This window comes from Macaca nemestrina, chromosome 1, assembly GCF_043159975.1.
Source record: "Macaca nemestrina isolate mMacNem1 chromosome 1, mMacNem.hap1, whole genome shotgun sequence".
Lineage (NCBI taxonomy): Eukaryota > Metazoa > Chordata > Mammalia > Primates > Cercopithecidae > Macaca > Macaca nemestrina.
Window position 1 is genome coordinate 188,933,417 of NC_092125.1, and position 14,767 is coordinate 188,948,183.

At 48.5% G+C, this 14,767-nt stretch overlaps 1 protein-coding gene across 2 annotated transcripts in view; it reads right to left on the bottom strand.

Moving 5' to 3' along the window:
• Positions 1 to 9,271, bottom strand: part of LOC105494916 (kinesin family member 2C) — a 28,883-nt gene extending 19,612 nt beyond the window's left edge. Inside the window, exons 1-4 of one of the 2 annotated variants that reach the window (XM_011763935.3) lie at positions 9,108 to 9,271; positions 8,087 to 8,181; positions 2,117 to 2,218; positions 1,902 to 1,950 (exon numbers count right to left, since the gene is read on the bottom strand). In XM_011763935.3, coding sequence (XP_011762237.1) covers positions 1,902 to 1,950; positions 2,117 to 2,218; positions 8,087 to 8,181; positions 9,108 to 9,177 — 316 coding nt within the window. In that variant the 5' untranslated portion in view covers positions 9,178 to 9,271. Of the gene's footprint in view, positions 1 to 1,901; positions 1,951 to 2,116; positions 2,219 to 2,827; positions 3,165 to 8,086; positions 8,182 to 9,107 lie in introns of those variants that run through there. The other variant, XM_011763936.3, reaches the window with a different exon arrangement.
• Positions 9,272 to 14,767: the final 5,496 nt, after the last annotated feature.

Consider the following 14,767-nt stretch of genomic DNA (forward strand, 5'->3'; position numbering starts at 1 on the left):
TTCCTGTTTCCCTAATGATTTTATTTTAGTTTTTATAATAAGATTGGGTCTTGCTATGTTGCCCAGGCTGGTCTCAAACTCCTAGGTTCAAGCCATCTTCCTGCCTCAACCTCCCAAAGCACTGGGCTTACAGGTGTGAGCCATTACATCTAGCCCCAAATGATCTGTAATTTTTTTTTTTAAGACCGAGTCTTGCTCTGTCGCCCAGGCTGGAGTACAGTAGCACGATCTCCGCTCACTGCAACCTCCACCCCCTGGGCTCAAACAATTCTCTTGCCTCAACTTCCTGAGTAGCTGGGATTACAGGTGCCCGTCACCACGCCTGGCTAATTTTTGTATTTTTAGGAGAGACAGGGGTTTCACCATGTTGGCCAGGCTGGTCTCAAACTCCTGACCTCAGGTGATCCACCCACCTAGGCCTCCTAAAGTGCTGGGATTACAGGCATGAGCCACACTGCGCCTGGCCAGTTTTTTGTATTTTTAATAGAGACAGGGTTTCACCATGTTGACCAGGCTGGTCTGGAACACCTGACCTCAGGTGATCTCCCCACCTTGGCCCCCCAAAGTGCTGGGATTACAGGCATGAGCCACCGCTCAGGGCCTTAAAGGCTTTTTTTTTTTTAATTAAAATGAGCTGTGTAGCTGGGCATGGTGGTATGTGCCTGTAGTCCCAGCACTTTTGGAGGCTGAGGCAGGAGGATTGCTTGAAGCTAGGAGTTCAAGACCAGCTTAGGCAACAAAGTGAGACCCCATCCTAAAAAAAAAAAAAAAAAAGCTATTGGCTGGGCATGGTGGCTCACGCCTGCAATCCTGGCACTTTGGGAGGCTGAAGCAGGAGGATCCCTTGAGGCCAGGAGTTTGAGACCAGACCAGGCAACATAGTGAGACCTTGTCTCTACGAAAAAAAAAAAAAAAAAAATTAGCCAGGTGTGATGAGGCACACCTGTAGTCCCAGCTACATGGGAGGCTGAGGTGGGAGGATTGCCTGAGCCCAGGAGTTCAAGGCTACAGTGAGCTACGATCATATCATGGTATTCCAGCATGGACAACCAAGTGAGACCCTGCCTTTGAAAAATAAAAAACAAAAAGCTGTGGCAATATCCTTTGAGGACATGAACATGGAATGGGACTGCTGCGAGTCCCAACTCTCCTGCATTCCCTTATGGTACACCCAGCAAGAAAGGGCCAGCACCACAACAGTCAGGCCCAAGCTTGCAATGGCACCACCCTCCACCCAGGGCCCCCAGAACCTGAAGCTCCAGTATTCTGGGAGTCCCTGAGGTAGCTGGATCCTTTTGCGGCAATGATGACCCCTAGACCTGGAGAGCTGTGCAGGTCACCAGCCTTCAAGGTACAACTGGCTTTAAGCTGGATCTTTTGGGAAGCTTACCCCCTAGAGTCACAGTCTATCATGTCGTCAAAGTAGGTTTTCACAGACTACTTCTGCAGAGAGAGCCCAACCTCCTAGACCACGAGGCAATGCTGTTATTCTCTCCAGCCCCAGCCATCCCTCTCTATAGTGCCACCAACTGTACTTCTAAACAACCCATAGACCTAGTGTCTCCCTTTTTCAAAGCCTCTTTCCAGGGCATACTGTTCCCCTGAGGGAAGAAAACAGGCCTACCAATGGCTGATTCCCACTCTTCTTAGCATCAGGCTCTGGATTATACAGAAAAGGTTTCCAGGCCAGGCAGCAAATTTCCTAAATGCACCAGGTCTCTTAAAGGTTGGCCTGATAGCTGTAGGTTGGATTCTTCCTCATAGAGAAAGAAGCTTGGAACATAGGCAGGACTCAGCCCACATAGAAACCACCTGCAAAAGAGGAGCTTCCACAACTCTGAGTCCTAGAAACAATTCCTGACACAAATTCCATGACAGTAAGCTAGTAGAAATCCACTTACTTTCTTTTGGAGCAGGAATTTTGGAGTTGACGGATCTCCGTTTTTGTTTCTGAAAAACAAATCAAATTATCACAATATATGGCTCTTATCAATTCTCAAGGGCCTATCCTGGGCCCATGTATTATGCTAAAATGCCAGACAATCAATCAGCAAAGAGCCAATAAGCAAAGTGAATCCTCTGGGGCACTGGCTGCAACCAGATGACAGGCACCTACCTGGATTGTTACATTTTCCTGCAGGGGCAGATTGTCCTTTGGATGTAAGGGAAGAAGCTGTAAGAGTTCTGGGTTTATTGCAGCCACATCATCAAAATCAATCTGCAAGGAGCAAGTAAAAGTTTCAATGAAACAACATTGTTCAATCCAAATACATTTCTTTTTTCTTTTTTTTTTTTCTGAGACAGAGTCTCGCTCTGTCACCCAGGCTGGAGGGCAGTGGCGTGATTTCGGTTCAACGCAACCTCCGCCTCCTGGGTCCAAGCAATTCTCCTGCCTCAGCCTCCCGAGTAGCTGGGACTATAGGCGTGTGCCACCAAGCCCAGATAATTTTTGTAGTTTTAGTAGAGACCAGGTTTCACCATGTTGGCCAGGATGGTCTCAACCTCCTGGCCTCAGGTGATCTCCCCACCTTGGCCTCCTAAAGTGCTGGGATTACAAGTGTGAGACACTGTGCCTGGTCCCCCCAGGCTGAGGTGGGAGAATCGCTGGAATCCAGGAGGTGAAGGTTGCATTGAGTTGAGGTTATGCCACTGCCCTCCAGCCTGGGCGACAGAGTGAGACTCTGTCTCAAAAAAACACAAAAACATAAAAAAAAAAAAAAAAAAAAAAGTCGATAGGGCTACCCCTAAATTCAAACTTTACCAGCTTGAAGTTCCACTAAGTATGAATAGCTATAAAACAAATAGTTACTCCTTAATAATGGTTTACCATCTAGATGGATATGGGTTTCTGATTTCCAAGCCAATGGTAGACGTCAGTGATGAGAATAAGGTGAAGAGGAGGGCAGAAAGGCAGGCAAACTGTTGGGTACTCCACAGCAGATCTAGGCCACTTGGCTCCCCTGCTGTTTTGCTGGGCAGTGAGGTCCTGCTGGGCACAGCCCCCTAAGCACCTCTTGCTGGCTGACACGGAGGAGGAAACAAGTTCTAACTGTCTGGTGAGAGTCCAATGGAGGCCCTTTAGGATCTTATGGGCAGGGGCAAGTTCCCGACAGCTGCTACCTAACCCTAAGACTACCTACATTTTCTTCTGGGCCCAGAAACTTCTTCCCCAGTTATGGCTTCCTGCCCATGCCTTACCTATTTCCTGTTGATGCCTGCAATGAGGTCACAATTCTAAGTTTACATCATCAGAGTCCTGCAATCCTCCAGGAACAACTCAAACTTCACCAGGATAACTTTACAACAGGTTCAGACATATCAAATTTGTCCCAACTTGTTATTTGTATTTTAAAATGTGACAGAGCTGAAGCATGTACTCTAGGGTGAGGGCTTTACTGCCTAGATACGAAACCTGCAGTTATTAGCTGCCTATTCAAGCATTTGTTAGGCACCACGAAGACAGCAGCCTGCAGGGGGAAAGTAGTCAAAGATGCATTACGACATATGTAGGCCGGGCACAGTGGCTCACGCCTGTAATCCCAGCACTTTTGGAGGCTGAGGCGGGCAGATCACCTGAGGTTGGGAGTTCGAAACCAGCCTCACCAACATGGAAAAACCCCGTCTCTACTAAAATTACAAAATTAGCCGGTGTGGCGCACGCCTGTAATCCCAGCTACTCAGGAGGCTGAGACAGAAGAATCGCTTGAAGCCGGGAGGCGGAGGCTGCAGTGAGCCGTGATAGCGCTATTGCACTCCAGAGCAACAAGAGCAAAACTGTCTCAAAAAAAAAAAAGCCAGGCACGGTGGCTCATGCCCGTAATCCCAGCATTTTGGGAGGCCGAGGCAGCTGGATCACGAGGTCAGGAGATTGAGACCATCCTGGCTAACACAGTGAAACCCCGTCTCTACCAAAAATACAAAAAATTAGCCAGGTGTGGTGGCAGGCGCCTGTAGTCCCAGCTACTCAGGAGGCTGAGGCAGGAGAATGGTGTGAACTTGGGAGGCAGAGCATGCAGTGAGCCAAGATCGTGCCACTGCACTCTAGCCTGGGCAACAGAGCGAGACTCCACCTCAAAAAAAAAAAAAAAAAAAGGGATAGAATCACTCAATGCAAAAGCCGGCAAGCACTTCAGTAATCACACTTCTATCCACATTTCTGGGACAGCCACAGACTATTGGTACACACCTCCCCCATTTCCAACCCCTAAACTACAGAGAGCATAAACAACAAGGAAAATCAGTTTTTTGTTTTCTTGTTTTTTGAAACAGAGTTTCACTCTTAGCACCCATGCTGGAATGCAGTGGCGTGATCTCAGCTCACTGCAACCTCCACCTCCCGGGTTCAAGTGATTATCCTGCCTCAGCCTCCCGAGTAGCTGGGATTATAGGCACGCGGCACTATGCCCAGCTAATTTTGTATTTTTAGTAGAGACGGGATTTCACCACGTTGGCCAGGCTGGTCTTGTGCTCCTGACCTCAGGTGATCCATCCGCCTCAACCTCCCAAAGTGCTGGGATTACAGGCGTGAATCACTGTGTCCAGCTTTTTTTAGACGGAATCTCACTCTGTTACCCAGGCTGCTGGAGTGCAATGGCGCGATCTCAGCTTGCTGCAACCTCCACCTCCCGGGTTCAAGCGATTCTTCTGCCTCAGCCTCCTGAGTAGCTGGGACTACAGGTGCCTACCACCATGCCCGGCTAATTTTTTGGATTTTTAGTAGAAACGCGGTTTCACCGTATTGGCCAGGCTGGTCTTGAATTCCTGACCTCGTGATCCGCCCGCCTCAGCCTCCCAAAGTGCTGGGATTACAGGCATGAGCCACTGCACCCCGCAAAAAACAGAGTTTTAAGCCTTGCTCTGACAATCAGCTGGTTCTCATGTTGATAATTCAGGGTGAACATCCCAGGAGAAAGGAATAAGCGTGTAAGAGCAGCAGGGAATTAGGCACAGTCACAGAGCAGTAAACCACCTCATTTGCCAGGGGATAGGATATGTGGAAGAAGAGTGTGTGGTACAAAGAAAAAGGGTGATTGGAATCAGAGCTCAAGCCAGGCGCGGTGGCTCACGCCTGTAATCCCAGCACTTTAGGAGGCCAAGACGGCCAGATCACTTGAGGTCAGGAGTTTGAGACCAGCCTGGTTAACATGGTGAAACCCTGTCTCTACTAAAAATACAAAAATTAGATGGGTGTGGTGGCAGGTGCCTGTAATCCCAGCTTCTTGGGAGACTAAGGCAGGAGAATCGCTTGAACCTGGAGGATGGAGGTTGTAGTGAGCCAAGATTGGCTCACTGAGGGAGATCGTGCCACTGCACTCCAGCCTGGTGACAGAGTGAGACTTCGTCTCAAAAGAAAAAATATCAGAGCTTGAAAAGGCCTGAATGCACCATTAAGAAGTTTGGATCTTATTCCAAAAGCAGTATTTGATCTGAGGTAAGACAAGGGATATATTTCTGAACAAACAACAAAAACAAAAAACGAATCACAAAGGACTGATAATAGCTGGCTGAAAGGAATTTTAGGAACCTCTTGATTCTTTAGCGGCAGATAATGGAAAGTATTCAATCCTTTTATTTCTCAAATATACCACCTAAATATCTCTACTATACGTACTATGCTAAGCAAGCTTTTTACATGTTTTATCTTTTTTACTTATATTTTTTTGAGACAGGGTCTCACTCTGTCACGCAGGCTGGAGTGTTGTGCCTCACTGTAGCCTTGAACTCCTGGGCTCAAGCAATCCTCCTGCCTTAGCCTCTGGAGTAGCTGGGACCACAGGCGCAAGCCACTATGACTAGCTAATTGTTTTTTATTTTTAGTAGAGATGAGGTCTTGCTGTATTTGCCCAGGCTGGGCTCAAACTCTTGGCTTCAAGAGGTCCCCCTGCCTCAGCCTCCCAAAGTGCTGAGATTATAGGTACTGTGCCCAGCTACATGTATTATTTTATTACGCTCCATGGAAGAGGGTCCAAGAGTCTGTCTCCTTCACCTCTGTATCCCTAGCACCCCATAAGTGTCTAGCATTTTGGAAGCAGTCCAAAATATCTGCTGAGTAAATCCTCACAACAACCCTGTGAGGTAGACATTATCATCATCCTCACTTTATAGATGAGGAAACCAAACTTCGAAGAGGGGCAGAAACATGCCTGAGAACACAAAGCAGTGGCAGAGCCAGACTAGAATCCAGGTTTTCATACTCCTAGCCCAGTGACCTTTTCACTACACCACAATGCCGCTAGAACAGAAGTGTCTTAGTCACAGTGCTCTCCTCAAAATCCCCACTGCCTACAGAAGAAAACCTAACCAGCTCAGTGCCAGACACGAAGACCTTTGTCTCCTTTTTCAGCTGTTTTGCTGCTGCCAAGCATCCTGGGCCCTGCACTGCTTGTGGCCAGCTTCTTTATGGTCCCTATGTGTGCCATCTTGCTGCTTTGGCTAAGCCTTCACACTCCACTCTCCAAGCCCAGCCCATTCTCAGAAAGTTTCCACCTCTGAGCTGCTCTAGCAATGCTCATCTGGGCCATTCGTCACAAGTTGCCTTTTGTTATTTGGTGATTCAGAAACGTATTTTTGTCTCCTCAACCAGGTTATTGATTTCATTCACCTAACTGATATCACAGGTAGTGTGCATGCAGAACCTAGCTTGGGCAAGCAAAGTTTTCTAAAACCTAAAATTTTGTGCAGTTTGCTTTTTCTTTTTTTTTGAGACGGAGTGTCACTCTGTTGCCCAGGCTGGAATGCAGTGGCGTGATCTCAGCTCACTGCAACCTCTGCTTCCCGAGTTCAAGTGATTCTCCTGCCCCAGCCTCCCAAGTAGCTGGGATTACAGCCCTGTGCCACCAGGCCCAGCTAATTTTTGTATGTTTAGTAGAGATGGGGTTTCACCATGTTGGCCAGGCTGGTCTCAAACTCCTGATCTCAAGTGATCCGCCCACCTCGGCCTCCCAAAGTGCTGGGATTACAGGTGTGAGCCACCATACCAGGCTACAGTTTGCAGTTTGCTTTCTACAGACATACCAGAAAACGATTGATTGCTTCAATTTAGAACGGACCTGACTAAATAAAATCCCAATGCATTTGGAAGGGGACCATTCTTTTTTTTGACAAGTCCTTATTCTGTCGCCCAGGAGGCTGGAGAGCAGTAGCACAATTTCAGCTCATTGAAACCTGTGCTTTCCCAGACTCAAGCAATTCTCCAGCCTCAGCCTCCAGAGTAGCTGGGACCACAGGCATGCACCACCATGCCCGGCTAATGTTTTTTTGTATTTTTTGTAGAAATGCGGTTTTGCCATGTTGCCCAGCCTGGTCTTGAACTCCTCAGCTCAAAGCGATCTGCCCGCCTCGACCTCCCAAAGTGCTGGGATTATAGATGTGAGCCACTGTGCCCAGCCAAGAAGACCAATTATTTTTTTTGAGGAAAGGTCTCACTCCGTCATCCAGGTCAGAGTGCAGTGGCTCGATCATGGTTCACTGCAGCCTCAACCTCCCAGGCTAAATCGATCCTCCCACCTCAGCTTTCCGAGTAGCTGGAACCACAGATGCAAGCAACCACACCCTGCTAATTTTTTATTTTTTGTAGAGACAAGGTCTCAACATTTTTCCCAGGCTGGTTTCGAACTCCTGGGCTCAAGCAGTCCTCCAGATGAGGCCTCTCAAAGTGCCAGGATTAGAGGCAAGAGCCACCGCACCCAGCCAATTTTTTTTTTTTTTTTTTTGAGTCAGATTCTCACTCTGTCACCCAGGCTGGAGTGCAGTGGCACAGTTTCGGCTCACTGCAACCTCCACCTCCTGGGTTCAAGCAATTCTCCTGCCTCAGCCTCCCGAATAGCTGGGATTACAGGCTAGCACCACCATGACCGGCTAATTTTTGTATTTTCAGTAGAGACAGGTTTCGCCATGTTGGCCAGGATGGTCTCGAACCCCTGACCTCAGATGATCCACTCGCCTCAGCCTCCCAAAGTGCTAGGATTACAGGCGTGAGTGAAAAGAGCACAGCATCAGAAACTAGGCTCTCACAGATTCCACTTCTGCACAGATCCTTTATGTAGGAAGGCATTAAATGTGGTAGAGGAATTCTCATAGAACCTACCTCTTTGCCCTTTGTGGCACCTCCTTCTGCCCATTCCACTGAAACACAGGATTTCTCCAAGTTCACAGTCCTTACATTGGCACTGTGAATTAAACCTATAAAGTATGAAAAAACCAGAGTTACCCTCTCTTTCCTGAGAGCTTCACTTTTAGGATTCCACAGAGATTCCCAAAGTGGAGTTAACCTGAAGGAACAGGCGGCTGCCTTTAAAAAACAAACAAACAAACAAACAAAACTAAGAGAAATAAATCTCCTGGGCTTCACCTTTAGAATATCCACAGTGAGGTGGGCAGGGGACAGGTTTTTAAATTGAGCTGCATGGGATAAGGATTCACCCCTACTCAAAAGAGAGCCTACAAAAAAAAAGAGAGCGGGAGCCTACAGAAGAGAACACACAAAAGTATGTTTGAGCAGAGGATTCCTTAAAGCCCTTAAATGAACTTTTCCTCAACATAGCATTAAGGATCTGGCCCTCTTGGGGTTTTCCTAACTCACTTCTGGCGGTCATATCTGTCCATTTCCCTAATGACACGGGTATTAGACGTGCCAGAAGTGCGGTAGCTGCTTAAGCAAAAGAGAGAACGACTACAAGCTGCTCAAGAGCAGGGATCTTGTCTGTCCCGTTAACCCTAAGTCCCAGTACCTGACATACTGCAACTGTGCAATATTATTCCAGAGTAGAGGGGCCAGGAGACCGAGGTCCCCGTAAGAGCAGGGCATTTTCCGGGGTGAATTTTGGAAGGGAAGTGAATTTAGAAGCCCCAACTTCCCTGGATCTACCAGCCTTGGAGAAGGTCCGCCCACTCCCGGAGGACAGCGAAAGGGACCCACGTCCAGCGCAGACTCTCACCCCTGTGTAGGGAAGAATGACTGCCAGTGCAGAGACCAGGAGTTAGTGCGTGTGAAAAGGAGGGAGGGAGAGAAAGAGAGTGAGAGCCCATTTGTGTGTCTGGGGAGGGGCAGTAATTTCCGTCGTCTCACCGCTCACGAGTCCCCTTGACCTAGGGACCCCGCTCCTCACCATTACTGCGTTGGATCTTGATGGCGAGACCGGGAAACAGGCGGGCCTGAAGCGACGAGTCCATGGCCATTCGGAGGGTCAGCAAGGAAAAGAAACGCGCAATGCTAGGAAACCTCAATTCCGCTAACCCTAGGAAGTCTTAACGCCGCGTAAACCGCCGCAGTTTAAATCCCGCGCGCAAGCGTCCTTAAAACGTCATCCCGCTGTCCCCGCCCCCGCTTCCGGCGGTCAGCGGCGCCCTGCAGAGCCTTGGGGGATACGCAGTTCCGAACCGTCTTCCGACGCCCGGCACCGCCCATGCGTCTGGCCACACCCCCGAGCGCTGTGCCTCCTGGGAACTTTGGCGCTCCGCGGGGTCTGGGGCTCCCGCTTCCTGGTATTGTGTTTGGTCATCTTGTACAGCCGGGTTCCCGAAAACTGGGAAACTTCGGTATGTATTTCTGAGTGAGGGCTCTGGAATCCTACAGACATGGGTTCGAATCCTAGCTTCTTCAGTTGCTAGTTCAATGACCTCGAGCAAATTGGAGACTTGACCGGGCGCGGTGGCTCACTCCTGTAATCCTTGCACTTAGGAAGGCTAGAGGTGGGAGTGATCGCTTGAGATCAGAAGTTCGAGACCAGCCAGGGCAACGTAGCCAAGACCCTGTTCTCTAAGCAAAATAAAACCACAGGTTAGAAACTTGACTTAGTTTTTCTTATTGCACAGTGGAGAAGCATGTTTCGTCATTCAGGGAGTTACGTATAAATTTCCAGGAAGACACGATTCACCAGATATTTATTGAGTGAATGTCTACCACGTGCTAGGCATGGTACTAGGAAATGGAGATAATAGTAGTCAACTAGACACACAGTTCCTGTCCTCTTTTTTTTAAAATTAGAGACAGTGTTCTTGCTGTGTTGCCCAGGCTGGTCTTGAATTCCTGGGCTCAAAGATCCTCCCTCCTTCGCCCCCCAAACTGCTAGGATTACATATGTGAACCACGAATTCCAGCCTCCTGTTCTTGACGATCTGCCTGCCTCAGCCTCCCAAAGTGCTGGGATTACAGATGTGAACCACTGTGCCTGGCCAGGAAAGGTCTTGTTTGAAGATGGCTGGAAGGCAGTGGGGGAGAGGAACATCAGAAGAAGTTGAAGAGGTGGGCAGGGGCAAAATCATTGAGCATCTTGTGGCCTGTAGTAGTAATTTTGGCTTTTATGCTAATGAGAAGTCATTGAAAGTTTTAAGCAGGGGACTAAGAAGATCTGATTTACATTTTACTTTCTTTTTTTTTTTCTTTTGAGACAGAATTTCACTCTTGTTGCCCAGGCTGGAGTGCAGTGGCGCGATCTTGGCTCACCGCGACCTCCGCTTCCCGGGTTCAAGCAATTCTCCTGCCTCAGCCTCCAAAGTAGCTGGGATTACAGGGATGCGCCACCATGCCTGGCTAATTTGGTATCTTTAGTAGAGATGAGGTTTCACCCTGTTGGTCAAGCTGGTCGTGAACTCCCGACCTCAGGTGATCCACCTGCCTCCGCCTCCCAAAGTGCTGGGATTACAGGTGTCAGCCACCGCGCCCAGCCTACATTTTACTTTTATGTCAGTCAAACTTGCTGTTGTGTGGAGAGTAGAGTTGAAAGGGGCAAGACAAAGTGCAGGGAGCACTTAGTAGGCAAGAGATTATGCTGGCATAGGCCAGGGTGGTGATACTGGATTGGAAGTACGGCTGAGAGAATTGATTCAAGATACCCCATGTTTGGGAAGTGAAGTGAATGGATTTTGCTGATGGATGTGAATGACGGGTGGTCATGGATGACTCCTGGTTTCTGGCTAGAGCACCTGGCTGCATGATGGACCATATACTGAAAAGGGAGAGTGGGATTGTGAAGGAATGAGTTGGGGGTTAAGTCCAGGGTTTCATTTTGTTCATTTTGAATTTGAGATGTCTACAAGACATCTGAGTGTAGGTGTCAACTGAGCAGCTGGATGTACAAACTGGGAGCTAAGGTAGAAGTCAAAGTGAGAGATTGAGATTTGGCAGTCTGCGTTATGTAGATGATATTTGGAGTCATGAGCTGAATACTATCTAGGAAAAGAGCATAGATGGAGATGAGAAGAACATGTATACTTAAGCCATGGGACTTGCCAATATTTTGAGGTAGGGCAGGGGAGGAGGAGCCAGCAAAGGAGATGGGATTAGGGTGGTTTGAAGGGATGAAGAAAACAAAAGAGTTGGGGGCAGTTCCTTAGAAGTCAACCGATGGAATGAAGAAGGTGAAAGTAACTCTGGAGAGCTACTCAGAGGCCAAATAAGATGAGGACATTTTAGTATCCTTTGGATTTATTAGCACCTAAGTCATTGCTGACCTTTTGCAGTCTTGGTGAACTATTGAGGGGGAGAACCAGACTAGAGAGACAAGAATAGATGGAATATTGTTTAGAGATATGCTGTGGTTTGAATGAGTCCCCCAAATTTCATGTGCTGGAAACTTAATCCCCCAATTCATATATTGATGGCATTTGAAGGTGGGGCCTTTGGGAGGTAATTAGGATTAATAAAGTCATCAGGATGGGGCCCCACGATGGAATGGTAGCTTTATAAGAAGAAGAAGGACTTGAGCTGACATGCTCTTGCCCTGTCACGATGTTATACTGTCTGCCATGTTATAATATAGCAAAAAGGCCCTCACAAGATCCAAGCACCATGCTGTTAGACTTCTCAGCCTCCAGAACCATGGATGAAATAAATTTATGTTCATTATAAATTACCCAGTCCCCAGTATTTTGTTGTAGCAACAGAAAATGGACTAAGCTGGATGCAGTGGCTCATACCTGTAATCCCAGCACTTTGGGAGGCCAAGACAGGCAGATTGCTTGAGCTCAGCAGATCCAGACCACCATGGGTGACACAGTGAGACCCCTATCTCTGCAAAAAATACAAAAATTAGCTGGGTGTCATGGCACATGCCTGTAGTCCCAGCTACTCAGGAGGCTGAGGTGGGAGGATCACCTGAGCCTGGGGAGTTCGAGGCCACAGTGTGCTGTGATCGTGCAACTGCACTTCAGCCTGGGGAACAGAATGAGACCCTGTTTCAAACAAAAAAAAGAAGGTGGGCCAGCCGTGGTGATTCACACCTGTAATCCCAGCACTTGGGGAGGCTGAGGCAAGAGAATCACTTGAGGCCAGGAGTTCAAGACCAGTCTGGCCAACATAGCGAGACCCTATCTCTACTAAAAATACAAAAATTAGCTGGGTGTGATGGCACACGTCTGTAATCCCAGGTACTCGGGAGGCTGAGGCACAGGAATCACTTGAACCCAGAAGGCGGGAGTTGCCAGTTGCAGTGAGCTGAGATCGCACCACTGTACTACAGGCTGGGTGACAGAGACTCTATCTCAAAAAAAAAAAAAAAAAAACCAGAGAAAAGTCTGGGTGCAGTGGCTCACACCTGTAATCCCAGCACTTTGGGAGGCTGAGGCGGGCAGATCACTTGATCTGGCCAACGTGGTGAAATCCCGTCTCTACTAAAAATGCAAAAAATTAGCCAGGCGTGGTGGCGGGCGGGCGCCTAATAGTCCCAGCTACTTGGGAGGCTGAGGCAGGAGAATGGCGTGAACCCGGGAGGCGGAGCTTGCCGTGAGCCGAGATCGCATCACTGCACTCCAGCCTGGGCAACTGAGCGAGACTCCGTCTCAAAAAAAAAAAAAAAGAAATCCGGTGGTGTTTGTAGTCCCTATCTCACTTGACCATTCATTTGACATAGGTGACCAGTCCTTTCTTTTTTTTTTGAGATGGAGTCTAGCTTTGTCGCCAGGCTGGAGTGCAGTGATACGATCTCGGCTCACTGCAACCTCTGCCTCCCGGGTTCAAGCGATTCTCCTGCCTCAGCCTCTCGAGTAGCTGAAATTACAGGCACATGTCCCCACGCCCAGCTAATTGTTGTACTTTTTTTTTTTTAAGTAGAGACGGGGTTTCACCGTGTTAGCCAGGATGGTCTCGATCTCCTGACCTCGTGATCTGCCCTCCTTGGCCTCCTAAAGTGCTGGGATTACAAGCGTGAGCCACCACGCCCAGTCCTTTTTTTTTTTTTGACACAGACTCTTGCTCTGTCACCCAGGCTAGAGTGCAATGGCATGATCTTGGCTCAATGCAATCTCTGCCTCCTAGGTTCAAGAGAGTCCTCTAGGGCCGCGCGCGGTGGCTCAAGCCTGTAATCCCAGCACTTTGGGAGGCCGAGACGGGCGGATCACAAGGTCAGGAGATCAAGACCATCCTAGCTAACACGGTGAAACCCTGTCTCTAATAAAAAATACCAAAAAAAAAAAACTAGCTGGGCGAGGTGGCGGGTGCCTGTAGTCCCAGCTACTCGGAAGGCTGAGGCAGGAGAATGGCCTAAACCCGGGAGGCGGAACTTGCAGTGAGCCGATCCGGCCACTGGACTCCAGCCTGGGCGACAGAGCGAGACTCCGTCTCAAAAAAAAAAAAAGAGAGTCTTCTGCCTCAGCTTCCTGAGTGTCTGGGACTACAGGCACATGCCACCATGCCTGCCTAAGTTTTTTACTTTTAGTAGAAGTGGGGTTTCACCATATTGACCAGGCAGGTCTCGAACTCCTGACCTGGTGATCCGCCTGCCTCGTCCTCCCAAAGTGCTGAGATTACAGGCGTGAACCACCACACTCAGTCTTTTTTTTTTTTTTTTTTTTTTGAGACAGAGTCTCATTCTGTCACCCAGGCTGGAGTGTGGTGGCACGATCTTGGCTGATTGTAACCTCTGCCTTTTGGGTTCAAGGGATTCTCCTGCCTCAGCCTCCCGAGTAGCTGGGATTACAGATGCCCGCTACTACGCCCGGGTAATTTTTGTAGTTTTAGTAGAGATGGAGTTTCACCATTTTGGCCAGGCTAGTCTCGAACTCCGGACCTCAGGTGATCTGCCTGCCTCGGCCTTTCAAAGTGCTGGGATTTTAGGCACCTGGCCTGACCATCCCCTTCTTGCAACTTTGTTTTTTTTTTTTTTTTTTTTTTTTTGAGATGGAGTCTCGCTCTGTCACCCAGCCACAACGCCCGGCTAATTTTTTGTATTTTTAGTAGAGACAGGGTTTCACTGTGTTAGCCAGGATGGTCTTGATCTCCTGACTTTGTGATCCGCCCACCTCAGCCTCCCAAAGTGCTGGGATTACAGGCGTGAGCCACCGCGCCCGGCCCCTTCTTGCAACTTCTTTCTGCCCTTGGTTTCTGCGCTGGTTTCCCTCCTGCCTCCTCTTCTCCTTCACATGCTCCTTCTGCTGCACCTCTTCTTTATGTCCCTTTTCTCTTGGACCTAGCCTAGATTTTTTTCTCTCTTTCCTGAGTCATCTGGTCTGGAGTGGGGCCTGATAATTTGCATTTCTAAGAAGTACCCAGGTGCAATAGGTGTCTTTGCTAGCGATCCCTGAACAAAGTACCACAAAACTGGTGGCTTACACGACAGAAACTTGTTGTCTTGCAGTTCTAGAGCCCTCATCTTAATATATTACATCTGCAATGATCCTTTTCCAAACAAAGTCACATTCTGAGGTGATGGGAATTAGGACTTCAATATATGAATTTTGGGGGTGGGGTGGAGGTGGGGGACACAATTCACCTGTAACAGGAAGTGATGCTGATGATGCTTTAAAACACTAATCTGGTCAGGCGCAGTGAGTG